General features: G+C 34.6%; 2 protein-coding genes and 1 long non-coding RNA gene across 4 annotated transcripts in view; 1 reads left to right on the top strand and 2 right to left on the bottom strand.

Moving 5' to 3' along the window:
* LOC129918018 (sialin) overlaps positions 1-18,880 on the top strand; it is a 160,519-nt gene that overhangs the window by 18,014 nt on the left and 123,625 nt on the right. The window contains exon 6 of one of the 2 annotated variants that reach the window (XR_008772912.1): positions 7,657-10,118. The exons of the other annotated variant lie outside the window; for it this stretch is intronic. The gene's annotated coding sequence lies outside the window, so the exon portion shown is untranslated. Of the gene's footprint in view, positions 1-7,656; positions 10,119-18,880 lie in introns of those variants that run through there. 2 annotated transcript variants of the gene reach the window in all.
* Positions 3,017-3,916, bottom strand: LOC129918078 (uncharacterized). The gene is made up of 2 exons (XR_008772921.1): positions 3,359-3,916; positions 3,017-3,298 (listed from the first exon to the last, which is right to left on the bottom strand). It is a non-coding gene; the product is annotated as an uncharacterized LOC129918078 (long non-coding RNA).
* On the bottom strand, positions 13,591-14,646 carry LOC129921264 (uncharacterized). The gene has a single exon (XM_056003011.1). The coding sequence runs from the start codon at positions 14,644-14,646 to the stop codon at positions 13,591-13,593; it is 1,056 nt and encodes a 351-aa protein (XP_055858986.1).

Genomic DNA, 18,880 nt, shown 5'->3' with positions numbered 1-18,880 from the left:
TTGCTTGTTTAAACTTTGTTCGGTTTTCCTCAGTAGGGTTGGCTTTAAAACATCGAAACGTTACCTCTTTAACCCTGATTTCCTCTTTACAGCTCGAGTCAAACCACGAATTCTCTTTCGGTTTGATTGGGGATAAAATTTCTCATTCCGGAGAGAATTAAATTTGTAATCATATCTGCACAGGAATCAACGTCACTATCGAGGAAGCATAGTGACTAGTTAAAGTTTTTAAAGAAATCGTTGAGTCCCTCCCAGTTGGCTTTCTCATATTGCCAAACAGTTCTCTGGATTTTTAAGACATGAGAAATTTGGAGATATGACACAGTGATCTGACTTACCTAGAGGCGATACAGTGTATTTATCAGGGTCAGAGGTAAGAAAGAGGTCTAAAGTGTTCTCAGCTTGACCATTAACGTCTGATATTCGAGTTGGCTCGTCAACAAGCTGAGTAAGATGGTTTAATTCAGCGAAAATCTCGACATACCTTCCTTCGGGTGTTGTCTGGCCAGAATAGCGAAGCCACGAAGATTTGTATTTTGTATTTTTGTATTTTGTTATTATCTTATGATTTTTTAAAATTACACCCAATACCTGCCTAACTATATATACTTCAGAACTTAATTGCTACCACATTTCGGTTAATAAAAAAAATAAATGCTAATTTTTCCAGCAATTTTAGTATCCCAACCCCTTAAAAAAGTTTTGGCAAACAAATTGATATAGCTATGTATGTATGTAGATTAAATGAAATTTGATGATTTTTTGTAAGAAGTAACATCAAAATATTGTCATTTTATTGGCCATAAGATATAAAAGTGAGACAATAAAATTTGAAGAAAAACTGAGTAAAATATGAGGTTTTTTTTACTGAGTAAAATATGAGAGAATAGTTTTTTGTCAAACATGTATGTTTAAACGTTAACAAATAATCATTTTACTGGTTAAATATCTTCTACAAACTTTAATTCTAATACAAGACCATATATGTGATCCATAAACGCCGATAAAAGAACCAATAAATGCCAAATATAAATGGGGCTTTTCGATGATTTTGGGCTTAAAACATAAAATTTTAAAGGCCAACAGCTTTCTTAACTGAGCCAACTTTGAAAAACTAAGGACGCCATCGTGCTCAGCATACTCGAATTATCTTTAGTAGATAAGAGCGCCATCTGTCTGTAAAAAAAAGTTGCATTTTCAAGCACAGTGTTATTATTGCAGTCCACAAGTAGGGGACACTTCAACAAACAATAGGCTAAAACCCCACTCTTCTCCAATTGCGAGAAACCAAAAAAAAAATTAGTCGGAACTTAATCATTGAAAATTTGTGAGACAGGACTGATTTGCGCGGTCTTGGGACAGTTTTAGCTATTTATTAAAATTGCAGTATTTAATTTTTTTCTGGTGTAAATAGCGATTGATACGGAAACAACAGGTATTAGACATTTCAAATACAATTTATTTTATGAAATTTGTTTTACCTTAATATTTTTTTTGTGGGAGGCAAAAAGGGGCCAAAATAAAGATTTTCTTTAAAGAATTTTATGTATAAAAAGAAATTTCTTTGTGTATCCTGCAAGATTCCGCAAAAATTATTTGGTAAAATTTTTTTTTTTTTTGTAGCAAAAACAAGTGATTTTAGTAATTTGCGCCGTGGGACCCGTTTCGTAGTCGAGATCGGAATCGTTTGCTTGAAGGGTACTCTCTTATAAGAAAGAGATATCTGTCTCTTATTTAGAAGTGTCGAAATCATAGACGTATTATACATGGACTGCCAGTTGCTCTTCATTTTCATACAAAAGTTGGGAAAAACAAATGGCGCAAGAAAGAAATAAAATTTTTACTTTTATAAATTTCCCACTTTATACAAGAAGTGGCCATTGTAGGTTAACTTCATTGCTCAAAAAGTGAAAAAGTACAGAAGTACAAATTTTAAAACGTACTTAGTTTTTCTGAATGGAAATTTCAAAAATTATGCAATAAGCTTAGTTTTTCTTTACTCTTCGTCGCCTCAATAAAATAATGTCGTATGTTACATTCGGCTACTTTTGGGAAAACGCAATCAAAGTTCAGAATTTTTTTTCTCGAAAACTGTACGGTGAATTTTTTTTAAAAATATCATGGTATATACAGAAAAAATTTGCCTATTGAATTTCGTTAGAATTATTTCAATATTCCAATCCAGAAACAAATAATAGTCAATTTTGTCCAATATGCCGTTGTCGTATGTAACGTTTTCACAAAAAAAATTTGTTAGTCAAACACATACGACAAATTCATGACACATACGACAAAAAATAAACAAAGTTTAATCCTACACTTGTTTACGACATACGACATTTTCGATGCGAAAAAAAGCAAATAGAACAAGGTTTTTTCTTTTTAAACGGTTTATGTTAATTTATTATTTTAAAGTAGAGCAACTTAACTCTTAATTCTTAAAATATATTTTTTTTTTTGTTAATTCACAGAAAAAGTATTATTTTTATGTTATTTTTCAACAATTTTTAGAATTCATGAGATGAACTTTTAATTCTCGGCCATTCCATTCGCATTTTTAGGACATTTTCAAGCTTATTATCCAGTCTATCTCGTTGAAGAAGCAATCTTTTTTCTTGAAACTTGGTAGATCTTAAGGGCACATTATAAAGTTGAAGTTCTAGAAGTTTCAAGAAAAACGAATTCAAAATAGCTAAATTATTAACAGACAAAGACGGTAACGGAGAAGATTTGTACGCGTCTTCTCCGTTACCGCTTTATCTGTGAATAATTTGGCTACGTTAAATTAGTTTTTCGTGAAACTTCTAGAACATCAACTTTATCATGAGCCTTTAACACCTACCAAGTTTCAAGAAAAAAGGTTGCTTCTTCAACGAGATAGACTGAAAACAAAGTCAATGTTTGTGTCTTCTCCGTGTGGAATGGCCGTTCTTAAAATACCTATACTTTTTTTTTGTCCAAACAGAAAATAACTTAAATCACATTTAATTCATAGAAAAAATAAAACATTTTTATGTTATTTTTGAACAATTTTTAGAATTAGAATGGTAGATTCCGATCGTTGGGTTGATTATTTTTAGATGTGGATGGAGTATAGACATAAGAATATCATGTGCAGCTTCATAAAAATTTCGGAGGGCCGAGTTTTCATTTTGATTTTCTAACTGGTACGTGGGATCGCGCGCCGTTATCTTCATCGTCTGCTGAAAATTCCTTGTCACTGGATTCAGAACACTCATTGGGCGAACCTAATGGATCGACATCGGGGAATTCATCATCCAATATTTCGTTGCTCATGCTAAATAAAATAAAATCATAAAACCATTTTTTAAGCATTTAGTATGCATTATCATATTACGCATAAAGCACCTCCGATAAACTTGGCGCAGGTGACTCGTCAGCCCTGCTCGACATCTTGATTGCGACTGAAATTACACTCGTCTGTGTATTTCCTTATGGGACATACGACAAACGTTTACCGAAATTCCAGTAAAATATTGTCGTATGTGTAGCAAAAATAGCACATACTACAATTATTTACCGAACGAAGAAAACACAGATTTTGTATGAAAAAATTGTAGTATGTGATAATTTTTGTCGTATGTGCACGTTTATAGTGCACTTACGACAAATAGATACTGAAAATGTTTGTAAACCTACACATACGACAAAATGCATACTGATTATCTCGGAAACAAAGACAGATATCGAAAAACGGATTTCACAGAATGAAAGAGAAAAAATCAATTAGCAAAACTGCATTCAAATCTCAAAACCTCAATTTTGCACATACGACAATATTTTATTGAGGCGACGTCTTATCCACAAAATATTGAATTATGAGAAAAAATTATTATTTTTGTAATAACTTGTTAATAACTAGAGCCGAAATGAAATAATTTCGCAAATTATCTTATTTCCAATGTCAAATCATATAAAAAAAAATATTTAACTTGCAAAATTATCCTATTTGGGCTGTAGTGAAAACAGGCTATAAATAACCTGTTTTCACTTCAGTCCGAATGAGATAATTTCGCAAATTAGGTCATTTCGAATATCAAAAACAATTGTTTTCTATACGATTTGACATTCGAAATGAGATAATTTCCGAAATTAACTCATTTGGGCTTCAGTGAAAACAGTCTATAAGCCTAGTAAGCATATCGAGTTAAATTTTAGCTCCCATACAGAATTCTCTCTAAAATTTAGCCAACCTAAAATGTATGGATTTAACAATTTCAGCCAAGTTGTGTGGAATTTCTGCTAAGAAATTATATTTTCGTTTCCAGCTTCACATTTTCTCTGTCGTAATGAAGAGAAGTCAAAAATAGATTTTAGAAATTCCTAATTAGTTAAAACAAAACCAAAAGGAAATTTTCCTTTTTAAATTGGGAATTTTGAAAGATCATCCCTTGAACACTATTTGACAAAATTTCCTCGAAATAAACGTCAAAAATGTTTTCAGAGTTCCGATATTTTGGAACTTGGAGCAAGAGTCGTTTTGTATTTTGTTGAACCATTTTTATAACGTAACTAGCAGTCCATATATTTCGAATTTGGTTGAGTTTACAAATTTTTCGATTAATGCTCTTGAACGACATAAGCAAATTCATGTTATTTTCACCGACTTCACAAAAGCGTTCAGTAGAGTAAATTAAAAAATTCTATTGCAGAAGCTTGAGGCTTATGGAATTCGTGGTGCCCTTCTGTGTTGGTTGAAATCATATTTATATGGTCGCAAACAGTTTGTCGTTGTTGATGACATACGCTCTAAGGAAATACATGTCACCTCAGGAGTTCCAGAAGGGAGTCATTTGGGCCCCCCTATGTTCTTATTGCATGTGAATGATGTACCTGATATTTTGAAATTTTGCAAATGTCTCATATTTGCAGATGATATTAAATTCTTTGCTGTTATTTCAAGTGTTAGTGATCATCTGCTTTTGGAAAATGATCTTGATTCGTTTTGTATATGGTGTAAGCAAAATGATCTACAACCCAATGTTGAAAAATGCTGTTCTATGTGTTACAACCGTTGCTTATATCATATTATTCCATCATATTCACTAAACAATGTTCAAATCAAAATTGTTCATGATGTAAAAGATCTTGGTGTTATAACAACAAAATATATCGATTGAAATTTCACAATGGTCTTGCACTTTTGCCCTATTGCAAAATAAAAATACAATGGTGTACATTTTTTTTTGACAGATGGCAGCGCGCCGTCGCGTGTCGCCCATGATGAACAGTTCATCTTTTTTATTCTTATTCTTTTTTATTTTGTTTCTTTTGATGTAATTTGTGAAAATAAATTAACCCGAACACAACAAAGATTGAAATTATAAAAAAATTGAAAAAAAAGAAGAAGCGTCGGTGGAAAGACAACTCCGTAAAAAAAAAGAGTGAAGCTGATATAAATCATATCATGGATTCCATTTAATATTTACTATAGATAAGAAGAGGTGCGTTCGCGATCTATTGTAAAAAAATAAAATTTTACACTTTTACTAGGCCTGTTGCACCAGATCGTGAATACCCCTAATGTTTGTTAGAGATGTTATGTGTAGTTTTATTGATTCTTCAAATTTGCTTGCCCTAATGAATATATATGCTCCATCCAGAGTATTAAGATCAAGGCCATTATTCTTTGAAGTTTCGCACAGAACTAATTATGGTTTTCGTGAACCGATATGTCATTGTATAAATTTATTTAATGAAGCATATTATTGTTTAGACATAAGCTTCAACAGAAATGTCTTTAAAAATTTATTGGTAACATTTTTAACACATAAATGTAATATTTTAAATTAATAAACATTAAGATAAATATTGTACTATAAGTATCTCCTAATCTGTAGATTAATAATCGTAGATAAATAAATAAATAAATATATGTATAATACGTCCATGCCCTTCAAGCAAGAAAACGGAGCTCAGCAAAGACACTCCGACCTCAAAACGCGAAAACGGGGTTGCACTCACACACGTGCAACTTTTTGTGTATGAAAACAAAAGTCGAACAAGAATCGTGATGAAAAAGTGCGAAAAGGAAAACACCATATGATAGAGAAAATTGCAACCCCATTTTACAAAAGAACAAAACTTCAAAATTAATAAAACACACACACGGGTGCGAATTTGGCAGGACAAAAATGAAAAGTGGTGACAGAAAAGTGTCTTTATAAGGGTGAAAATACATTTTTTTGGAATTGTTAATACAGTATTCGAATTCCTCGGAAAATTCTACATCAATTTCATGTATGATTCACGTATGGAAGGTTTCTTAAATATTAAGGTCAATGCATCTACTCACCACACCAATACATATGCAATCATCGGCTTCGCGGTGATTATAATTTCCATACTAATTTGAGCCGCCGTGGGACCCGTTTCGTAGTCGAGGTCGGACTCATGTCGGAGCGGATTCGGACCGAGGTCGGACTTGTTTGCTTGAAGGGGGGTCAAAATCCTTTATGTAAATTGTTAAAGCATAATTAAACGTGGTGGATGATATACTTGGTAAGTTGTATTTTTTTATATTTATTTCTTGTTTTGTTCCTTTTTAATGACTTTTCATTCTTTTTGATTTGCTATATTTGTAAAGAATGACTTATGACTATACATGATTGATATATGAACAAAAAAATTATCCCAGATAGTTGGAAATCTCCAAACAAAAACAATTTTGGAGTTTTGATTTTTGTCTGCCATTCTTAAATTGTGGTGGAAATTGATAAATATTCTTAACTATCTAGGGTATTTCGTACATATCCCTTCAAGCAAGAAAACTGAGTTCAACAAAGACACTCCGCCCTCAGAACGCGAAAAAAGGGGTTGCACTCACACACTTGCAACTTTTTGTGTATGAACACAAAAGTCGAAGGAGAAGCGTGGTGAAAAATGCGAAAAGGAGAACTGACGAAAGAAAGACAAAGGCAAGAAAATGACAAAGCGCCATTTTGTTATTTATTTGTTATTTGTTGAAGTTCCTCGCGTGTCGTGCTCGTGACTCGTCAAAAATAATAATAACAATATTAGGTGTGTTTTTTTGTTTATCTATATAGATTTTGTGCAAAAAAACGACATCGGGATTTTTGAAATCCATGCAAACATTTGGCACCACTGTACACATACTTTGGCAGCTGTCTGTCAAAAATGTTGCTTTTGTTTTTTTTTTTATTTTAACTCCGAAGTGGGAAGGCCATTATGCAAACAAAAATTTTCATATGGCCATGGCATCCATGTTGGATTAAAAAAAATTGTTTTTTCACAAAAAACCAAAAATTATCTGTATATTCTTAGCTACATTTTAAGACCATGACCATTAACATTAGTTGCGTCGTTCTTGTGTTATAAGCGTTTGAAGGTAGCCATATTGAATTTTTTTTTCGATTTTTTAAAAATCAAATGTGAAAACTTTTTTATTTTTATTTCTAATTTTTCGAAAAAACTTTGGTAATTTTATATACATATCTGTTCAACAATCTTATCAGGATCCATTTAAGACTTTTATCTGAAAAGTGCATTGCGTATATCTCGAGATATTAACATTTCAATGCAACCATGTCAAACAAATATTTTATTATTTTTTTCTATGAGAGTTTTTTTCAAACCTCGTTTTCTCCGCTTTGTTTTTTTTGTTAATATTTTCAGATATTTCTGTATGAACACAACAATTAAACTACCTTGGCACTACTGTTTTTATCGAGAGAAAGTAAAATCTGGATAATTATCTGGATTTTTCAAAAATCTATACAGATAAAGTTTTTGTTGTTTTTAACAAGTAAATTGTTTTGATTTCAAAAATCTCGATGTCGTTTTTTTGCACAAAATCTATATAGATAAACAAAAAAACACACCTATTATTAATATTAATTGGAATAAAAAACAGGTATGCGTTGCTGAAATGTAGCTTAGCAAATTTCTAATCAATAATTAATCTTTTTTATGTTTTTCGTAGGAAGTCATCTTCTCCTGCAGCCTGACGCCACCACTAACCACGAACAACATTCAACAAATAAAATTTTGGAAAATCAATTATTCCTGCCGCTGGCCTGTATGCTGGCCTGTATGCTGTTTTCCAGTAAATAATTGTAAACATTTGTGTTTGTGAAAGTTAAATAAATAAAACAATTTCAGTGAAAGAAAAAATAAATCTTGTTCTTTTTTTTTGGGTCACAAATGCGAAACGTTATCCCGCCTCGGGTCCGACTTCGGCTCCGTTTTCTCGGAGTGGAGATTTTCACCACACCAATACATATGCAATCGACTTCGCGGTGATTATAATTTCCATACTAATTTGAGCCGCCTTCGGACCAGTTTCTGATCCGAAGTCGGACTCAGCTCCGCCTGAGGCGGAGCGGATTCGGACCGAAGTCGGACTTGTTTGCTTGAAGGGTAAAATGGGATCGAAAAAATTAAAGATACAATCCAAACCAACAAACTATGTGGATTTAAAGCATTTTTAATTATTTTTGATTCCTGCATAATGGATGGAATTAAAATATGTATGAATGGTAGATTTTTTATATTATTAGATACTTTTATTATTATTATTACCATTTATTATTATCACGTTACACTTTTAATACAAATTATTTTTAGATTTTTAAAAAAAGTTAATTTTGTTTTTTTTTGGAAAATAAATTTTTGTATTTATTTTATTTATTGGATTATATTTGTCAATCTTTTGATGGGCTGGGTCGCACGTATAGGTACTTACTTTCACAGTAATGTTAGTTAACTTGAAGATTTTAAGAGCTGCATCTATATAAATTTCAAAGAAATTTTGTTGATGTTAGGGGAGAGCCGACATTTAGGGAAAAATTTTGTTAAATTAATTTTTTTTGTTTGTCTTTTCTGAGAAAAACTAAAAATTCAGTTTTATTGCAATTGCTTTGAATATTATGTCCACAAAGTTTAATCAAATGCATTCGAGCTGTTTTCGAGTAATTTGCTATAAATTGAAAGATTTGTATGGGAGTTACACTTTCTAATCGACATATATAAAAAAAAAACAAACAAAAAATAAACAACTTTCAGAATTCCATAAAAATCATCTGTACCAAATTTGAAGAAAATCCGTCTACCCGTTTAGGTTGTGGAAATGGGTACAGATGGACGCACAGATGGACGGAATTCCGAGACCCACTTTTTTGGACTTCTCCATCATCGTAATGTTGGTTTTGATTAAAACTTCAATTTTTTTTGCGACACGAAACCATACTTCCCTTAAAGAGCAAGTAAAAATGCTTGTGGGTGCCAACTATTGTACCCGTTACGCTATGGCGTTTTCCATTGTAACAAAACATTGATGTACCGTCGATGATCCATTTTTATATTTTTACACCTTTTTACATTGATTTCAACACCCACTACAAATTCGACAGTTTTGCAAACTTCAAAGGAAATTATTATTTATGGAAAAAGATAATGGAAGAGAATTCGTTGTTATTATTATAAATAAATAATAAATAACGAAAGCCGGTATTGCTTATATGTTACGGCACAACGCGCACATAGCCTTCTGTCACAATTTACATTTTTTTGTTTCCATAATTTTTCTTACAAAAACGCGCTGAATTAAAAAAATATTTTTAAAACTGTTTTTATTCAATTCATAATTCGTTTGTCACATTTTTATTAAGTAAAAATTAATTTAATTTTTCAATCCCCCTTGCATCCATGGTGCTTACATGTTATTCTGAGAAATTTAAGGCCCAACTATAAAAGTCGGAAGAGTACGTACGTTGACGTACAAAAATTCCCAAATACATGCAAATCAGATGTCACAGCCATAATAGCTAATTGCTCCGTTTCGTTCAGTTTTGTTTTCGGACGTTAACTCACTTTTCTTTCTCAGTTTACGTCCGCAAATTTGACATTTCTCAAAAAAGAAAAAATTTTAATTTTTAATTCATTTTTGTGTTTCACAAAACATTTATAAGTTTAAAATATTATAAAAAAGATTTAGTGTGATAAATTTCTGCCCAACATCGCCAAGAATATGAAATGGCTGGAAACGAAGCCCCTAAATAGGATTACGATTTTGTTTATCAATTCTCTGGTGCACAAAAATAAATTATTATATAAAATAAATCTTAAACAATTTAAAATGTGTTTTCTCTATTTATTATTACATAAAATTTTGTAAGTCTGAAAGAAAATGAAACATGAATTCTCGAAACCAAAAACAACATGACATAATAATGCTTCCGTTCTCTTACAACAATTATGGGTAATAGGATGCATCTGACAATCGGAAAGAAACGATTCGTTCGGTTTTAACATTAGCTTCCGTTCCCGTCCGTCCATTATAGTTGGGCCTTTACTCATGCCGTACGGTTCAGAGCGCACGGCATATGCTTAACGAAAGTTAACGAAGCGCGCATATGCGCATTGTGGCTATCCCATAAGAATTGTGTATGTTCGACAACTCTCTCATGCCATTTTAACATAAGCCCATGCGCGTATATGCCTATTATAGTTGAGCCTTTACTTGCTAGAACTATTCGACCATCAGATAGCTCATGGTGTTCACCACTTCATCTAGCACCTAAAGACGATAATAATTGGCATCCCTGCGGAGATTATTGTGCATTGAATGGCCGAACGATACCAGATAAGTACTCTTCTTGTCATATCCATGATTTAACTTACAACATAAATGGAAGCAAAGTGTTTTCAACTATTGACTTGTTGAAGGTATATCAACAAATTCCCATTATATCAACAAAAAGCATTACACGGTAAATGCTGAGGGAATCAAACCTTCTAAAGAACGTGTTAAGACTATTGATGACTACCCGCTACCGAAAACAGCAAAAGACCTTCGTCGTTTTCTTGGAATGGTCGATTTCTACCGAAGATTCATCCTAAAAGCATCTGAAATTCAAGCTCCACTTCACAATGCCATCAGCAATCCACAACTCAAAGGATCTCAACCAGTTCCATGGACACCAGAGTTAGAAGAAGCCTTCAAGAATTCGTCGCCCGAGAATTGTTTTGTCGTAAACGCCAATTTTGGAATTTTGGGAAATCGCATTTTAGGGTTTGAGCTTCTATAAAAAAAAACCGACCGATAGAATTTTTTTAGAATATTTTTTGCGATATCTTCTTCTTCTTAATGTTGTTAAAATTGTCTTATCTGGTTTTCTTTTCAAATTATCAAGGTTTTTACCCAAAACGCCACCAAAATCAACTTTTTTTTTCACTCCCATACACGTACGACAAAGTAAGCGCATGCACAACATTCCAATATTAAGACTTTCTAATTTTGCCAGCTGAAAAGTAATTACCCCACCATACAAAACCATAATAAAGTGGACTTAACACTTAAGATTAATACCAGGATAATGTTAAAGCCTTTCAAATCATTTTTTAGACGGACACTACCCCATTTCTTGCAAATTATGGATAAGAACGTTTAAAGAAATTGAAAGTTAAAAACACCATCTCCCAAAAAATTGAAAACGACCGACTCAGTTGGTATTGCCATGTTCAAAGGAGAGATCCTGAGAACCCCGTCAAAAAAGCAATATCATACAACGTTCCAACACGAAATAAAAAGAAAAGTAGGCCTAAAAACTCCTGGTACAAGCAAATGCAAAAACACCAGCATTCAGTTTGCCTTAGAAATGGAACAATACAAAACCGGGAGGCTTGCCGCCGATTTCTGAGGTCAACCCGGCGAACCCCACAAGCGGATCACTAGTGTGAAGCAGTAACGTGGGATAGTTATGATCCCCTCGACATCGAGATCATAACAGCGCCGAGAAAAAGGAAGAAGAAGAAGAAGAAGAAAGAAATTGAAAGTTTAAAAACACTTTTTTGGCAATCTTTTTTCTACAGCTTCAAATATAATGGTAAAAGCGTGGGATTAACTAAATTGGGCAGTTTATAAAGATATAAAGCTGTATCGGAGCAAAGGTCCAATAACATACCGATCATGATCTCTTTCTGTCTTCATAGTTTCATTTTCAATTTTGGTTTGTTAAAATCACTCATTTGAGTAACATTTGAGTTTGTGTTTGCCTTGAAAACAGCTGTAGTACTGATCCTTTTTGGCTTATAAAACGACAAGTTAAAACTGTAATTAAATTCCCGTCTATAAATGTTAAGAGTCTCTGAAATGCGCTTTTTTCTTTATTCCTTATAAATAAATAAATAGAGTAAGACCGCAAGGAGTGAAGAGCTTAATGCAGAAAAAAATTTTAAATTCGTTGTCCTTATAGAAAGAACATAGAGTCCTTTTATTCAATTAATACTTTTATAGCACTCATAGTGTTTGTCGCAAGGACATTAGCAAAAAAAAGGAAAAAAAAATAAAGGTTTGTATTCTCCGCAGACCAACTGTTGCGGAGTCAAATCCCGTTTATAAAAAAAAAAAAAAATCAGTTTAAATTTAAAAATGATAAATAAAGTTTATTTATTTGTTCTTAGTTAACTGGTAACTATCGTTCACAACTTTCAAACTTGGAATGAATTGCCTGGGTTAGTTCAAAAAACATTTAATCTCGGTCGACAGCTGATTCCGCTTTTGGTCCAGCTATAGATCAATGACCCTTAGATCTTTTCTAGGTTTTTAACCGTTGCTTGACCAGTTGGATGGGCATGCATATTTTTAGGAAGCTTATAAACAGTCGAGCTATGGTCAACCGTTGCTTGACCATCTACTGCATGCAAGCATACATATCGCCTCGCACCGCTCACCCTCATCGCTTATCTTCCAAATAGTCGATCGATCGGCTATTGCTGCTTGACCATCTGCACACATCCACAAAAAAACACCGCATCGTGGGAGGGACCAAAACATTTATGCCGATAAACTTTCGGAGTTAGCTATTCGGAGTAAACTTCCCCAAATTACTATATTTGTGTTTGTGACATCTTTTATGCGCTCCCAATTTTGGTAGTTTTGATGTTTTTTTTCCGATGATAAAAAAAGTGTATGCATGATTTCCCGTCGGTGATTTTATGCAATGTCGATGCCGTCGGCGATTTGCATCGATTTTATTTGAAGCCTTCTTTTTCAACCATGAACCATGTTGCGATGCAACATCCTGCCGGGCCCCCCGGAACAAGAAACGATGTAATCAAAGGAAAGAGTTGTTTTCATGAGTCTTATTGAGTTGATTTTCCATTTTATTCCAGATAAGGCTTTAGGAGATGGTTGATCCTCGACGTATACATGAAAAAAAAAAAAAAAAAAAGGTCGGTGTGGTGAATGGTGTGTGGCAATATTAGGCTATAGATTAAAGGTTATTCTTTATTTAGATATATTAAATGAAGTTTAAATTAAGTTGAAAGTTTAAATAAATAAGAAGGATTTTGTATTTAAAGTGTGTGTGTATGGGTTTCTGTACTTGAATCGTTTACCATTGGGAGGAAACAAAGTTTGGCTATAGGGCGCTTTAATAAGGCAGTTGCTGTTTTTATTGTGACCACACGAACTTTTCCATCCGTTCCGGGGTGCATGTCCGTGATTTTTCCGAGTTGCCAAAGAGAAGGCGGTGTTTGTACCTCAGGTAAGAGCACGAGATTCCCCACTTTGAGTTCATTATTTGGCGTTAGCCACTTTGGTCGTCGTTAAAGTCTAACCAAGTATTCCGATTTCCACTTTTTCCAAATATCCTGGTGAATTCTTTGCATCAGTTGCCATCTATCTAAGTGAGAGTCCTTAACTCCTGTTAAGTCTTTTTCTGGAACTGTATTAAGTGCTGACCCAATTAAAAAATGTCCTGGTGTCAATATTGAGAGATCGTCAGGATCTTCATTTATAGGACACAATGGGCGGGAATTTAAGCAGGCTTCTACTTGTGTTAGTACAGTTCCGTATTCTTCAAAGGTTAGGGTGTAGTGTCCGATAACTCGCTTTAAGTGGTACTTCATGGACTTTACACCTGCTTCCCAAAGACCACCAAAATGTGGAGCTGCAGGAGGGTTAAAGTGCCAGTGTGTACCATTATCTAGAAGAAACCTTCCTATATCTTCTGTCCATTGCTTGGGCATGAAAGTCTTTTCAAATTCCATACCGTTTGCAGCCCCTTTGAAGTTTGTACCACAGTCACTGTACAGATTTGAACATATTCCACGGCGAGCAGTAAAACGCTTAAAAGCGGCAAGGAATGCGGATGTGGTGTAGTCACTTACAAGTTCCAAATGAACTGCTTTTGTACAAAAACATACAAAAATCGCGATGTAGGCTTTGGTTACTTTGCTACATCGACCCTTCCAAGCTTTGAGCTGAACAGGACCAGCATAATCCACTCCCGTTGTCTGAAAGGGTTGCGCTTGAGTCACTCTTAGTGTTGGCAAATTTCCCATTTGCTGCTGCATGCGTGTTGCATTAAATCTGTAACATCTCAGACACTTGTGGATACATTGCTTAGTAGTCGATTTTAAACGCAAAATCCAATACTCTGACCGAAGCGTAGCCATCATCAATTGCTGACCGCCGTGAAGAGTTTTCATGTGGACATCGTGGACGATGAGTGACGTAAGAAAATTACTTGACGGAAGTATTACCGGATGCTTTTGCGAGTAAGGTAGATTCGCATTTTCTAGTCGGCCTCCAACTCGCATGATACCCTTGTCATCCATGAATGGTGAAAGTTTTGCTAGTTTGCTTTGTTTAGAAACCATTTTTCCTTTGGTATGTTTCGAGATCTCTTAAGTAAAATACTCCTGTTGTACAAAAACAATTAATCGTAGTCGAGCTGAAGATATCTCATCGACTGATAGTGGTCCACGCACACGAGTTGGTAATTTCTTTGCTTTAAATTGAAAGTTTTTTAAGAATCGACGCCAGTACGCTGCAGCTCGATATAACCGATTAAGGGATGAAAATCGATTGAAAAGAAGTTGGTTTGATTCGAATGTATTGAAGTGAACGCAGAGCTGAAAAATATTAATGATGGGGTACCCAGATGCGATCAACTTGCCTTTGGTTTTGGAACCATCCGACCCTTTCATCTCAAGATCCGTTGATTTGATTTCAAACGAAGGGTGAACAGTTTCATCAAACGATTGTAGGAAATCAGGCCCATACCACCATTGACGGTTGTGAGTGAGATCACTTGGAGAGATTCCTCGCGACGCGATGTCGGCGGGGTTATCCTTGGATGGAACGTAATTCCAACACTCAGCATCTGTCAGTTATTGGATTTCTGCCACTCTGTTGGCAAGAAACGTTGTTCTTAAATATGGTGCGCTTTTAATCCAAGCTAGAGTTATTTGCGAGTCACACCAAGTAAAAGTTTTTGCCGATTGAAGTGCCATAGTTTCTATAGTATTAACTACTAGCTGTGCCAACAACAGCACTCCACAAAGCTCCAACCGAGCCAGTGATTTGGTTTTAAGAGGTGCTACTCTAGTTTTTGACACGATAAGATTGACGAAAGTTTCGGTTTTGGTGGTAACCCTTAGGTATATGGTTGCCGCATATGCCTTTTCAGATGCATCGCAGAATCCGTGAACCTCGACCTGTGATTCATTGGTGAGATAAATCCAGCGAGGAATCTCGATGTCACTTAAAAAGCTCAGTCCAGCCTTCAACGTTTGCCACTCTGAAATTATTGATGATGGGAGCTCAGAATCCCATGTTTGTTTGTTTTTCCAAATATATTGCATTATTATTTTTTTCCCAACGATGACGCAGGGTGCTATCCAACCCATTGGATCGTAAAGGCGAGCAAGATCGGATAGTATGGTTCTCTTCGTGATTTTATTATGTTCCTGAAGTGAGATTTTGAATGTAAAAATGTCCCTTGCTGGATGCCACTGGATCCCAAGAGCCTTAATAGAATTCTTCTCATCGAACGATAATGGAATTTGTATCTCCCTGTCTTCTTCTGGCACAGACGTCAAAAGCTCCTCGCAGTTACTTGCCCATTTTCGTAACGGAAATCCTCCTTGCTTCAACATCTTTATGAGCTGTGTCTGCATCTCCAACGCTTCATCTACTGAATCTGCCCCATGAATAACATCATCGACATAAAAGTTTTTTAGGGCTATCTTCGATGCAAGGGGGAAGTCATCACGTTCATCAGATGCCAGTTGTTGAAGAGTTCGGATAGCTAAGTACGGTGCAGCAGCAGTACCGAATGTAACCGTGTTAAGACGGTACGTTTTAACTTCTTCTCCTTCTACATCTCGCCATAAAACCAGTTGATACATAGAATCCCTTGGAGTGACCCAAATTTGTCGATACATTTTATTAATGTCAGCTGTGAATGCAATTTTGAACCTTCTAAAACGTGCGATATGATCGAAGATATCATCTTGCAATCTAGGCCCAACATATAGATGATCATTGAGCGACGTCCCATCGGATGTCTTACAGGACGCGTCAAATACAATTCGCAACTTTGTAGTTGAACTAGCTTCCTTCATTACTGCATACTTCATACTGGGAAGATAATAGTGAGAAGATTTTGTTGCAGCAAGTGGTACCTCGGTCATATGTCCAAGCTCTTTGTATTCTTTGAATACCCTTTTATACTCAGCTTTAAATGAAGCATTAGTTTGAAATTTTCTTTCCAATTGTAAAAACCTTACAAGAGCGGATCTATGAGAAAACCCTATCGAAGGATATGCTCCTTCTTTGAAGGGAAGTTGGACAACATACTTTCCATTTAATTGCCTTTGATGCGTCCTGCAAAAATGTTTTTCACATTTTTCTTCCTCCGGTGATAAAACCTTTTACCTTGAACTTCTTCCAATTCCCAGAACTTCCTGAGCAGACTATCTAAGGTTTGAGATTCAATTTTTATATGAAAAGCCTGTTGAGATTGACTACTGGTTGAAATCCCTCCAGAAAGCACCCACCCAAGCTCTGTTTTTTGAGCGATAGGCGTACCTGGCTCTCCCTTTACTAAGCCGTCAAGGATAATGGATGGATAAACATCACTGCCTAATAAAACATCTATTTTGCTGGGTCTGAAGAATGTTGGATCAGCATAAAATCCTGAAAGTGACCCTCCAATTTGAAGTACTCACATTGCTTTCCCCAACGCCAATTACCTTTACACAATTTCTTATTCTTTTTAAATTGAGAAGTTGAGCAGCAGCCTCAGTAATGAATGATGATTCTGATCCTTGATCTAGTAACGCTCGCAGCAGCAACGGTTGGCCAGAAGGTGTCAGAACCTTTATGAGGGCCGTAGCCAGAAGAACGGGTGCATGTTTGTTTTCGGCTATACACGCATTGTTTGCTGAAGCAATTGCGACAGAATTCGCAGAGTTTTCTGCCGACCCCGAGACAGTTACATTGATCGGAGTGGTTTCGGTGCTTTGCACTGCCTTAGCTGCATCATTCATGATTCATGTGCAATAACGAATGATGTTTTTGATGACAAGTAGAACACGTAAATGTGCTTGTGCAATTTTGGGTAAAATGTCCATTTGAAAGGCAGTTAAAGCATAAGTTATTTTTTTTAACGAATTCATGCCTTTTTTTAACTTTAAATGCTTTAAATTTAAAGCAATTTCGAATAGAGTGTAAGCCCTGACAAGGCACACACTTATTGATAATTTTAGAGTTGTGAACTCTAACTGTACTCGACGGAGCCCTTTTAGTTTTATGCTGATTTAAGCTTTTTTTTTTTTTTTTTTTTATTTTCATTATTCTTACTATAACAATACATTTATAAAAGTAACAAAGGATAATTTACAAATTTTAAAAGAAATATTATAATTAAGAATAGTTATAGTGACATTTTATATTTAACAATTTAAATAGTGATAAATGACACTCAGTATAAATAAATGACTTATGTGGGGTGAACAATTTTAGCGAAAGATTAACATAACGAAAATACAAAAAAAAAAAATTAAATACAAGAATTGAAAAAGAAAAAATTTACATTATTTTTGTGATATAAGAAAAACATTAAGTTTAAAACTAATTGATGTAGGTCAACAAAACTTCGATTTGGTAATGATCAATTTCAAGAAGCCATATTTTAATTTTTTTCAAGTATAATTGTAAGATTCGAATGCAACGAATATTTTCAGGAAACATATTAAAGAGTTTATATGACACAATGGAGTAGAAGTTTCTAAAGTGAGTCGTTCGAAATGAGGGGACGGATACATAGCTGTCAAGGTTGCTTCGCCAATTGCGGGCCCCAGAGTTTGGACTCTGTAGATATCCACATCTCATAAAGAATATTTTAGAAACTTTAAAATAATATAAATGTCTCACAGGTAGAATGTTCAGTGATCTAAATAGCACCATAGAAGGATACAACCGGTTGACACCACAGATTTTCCTGATAGCACACTTTTGCAAAATGACCAAAGGCTGAATTTTAGTTAGGTAAGCACCACCCCAGCAACTAATCCCATACTGAAGTTTAGAATGGAATATTCCATAATAGGCTGTTTTTAAGGTTTTGTGATCACAAAATTTTTTGAGGTGGTAAAGACTACGGATCGATGAACGTAGATATTGCTTCAAAATTGAAATGTGATTTGTCCAACTCATATTTTGATCAATCGAAATACCTAGGTATTTAAAATCACTAACTATTTCAACATTAAAACAATTGCCACAACAGACTTCACCTTCATTAAATTGCGATAGAGCACCACCACCATTGCATGTACAGTTTAACATTCTATAACGTTGACAGTTTTGAGCATGGAATAATATATTTACATCAGGAATAGCTTGTGTTCTTAAACTGAAAAACATTAATTTAGTTTTATTGCTTACATTAAGTTTGTGTTTTGCAAACCAGATACGCAGTAGGTGGATATCAAAATTTAAATCAGCCACAAGGCTTAGAGGACTAGGTGAGGCGTAGGCTATACCAAGATCGTCAGCAAAAGCAGTTACCTTACCAACGAATGGTAGGCTGAAAACGGAGTTTAT

Source organism: Episyrphus balteatus, chromosome 1 (assembly GCF_945859705.1).
Source record: "Episyrphus balteatus chromosome 1, idEpiBalt1.1, whole genome shotgun sequence".
In the NCBI taxonomy this organism is placed as follows: domain Eukaryota; kingdom Metazoa; phylum Arthropoda; class Insecta; order Diptera; family Syrphidae; genus Episyrphus; species Episyrphus balteatus.
Note: the sequence above shows the minus strand (reverse complement) of the source record. Positions and strands in the feature narration are given on the sequence as shown.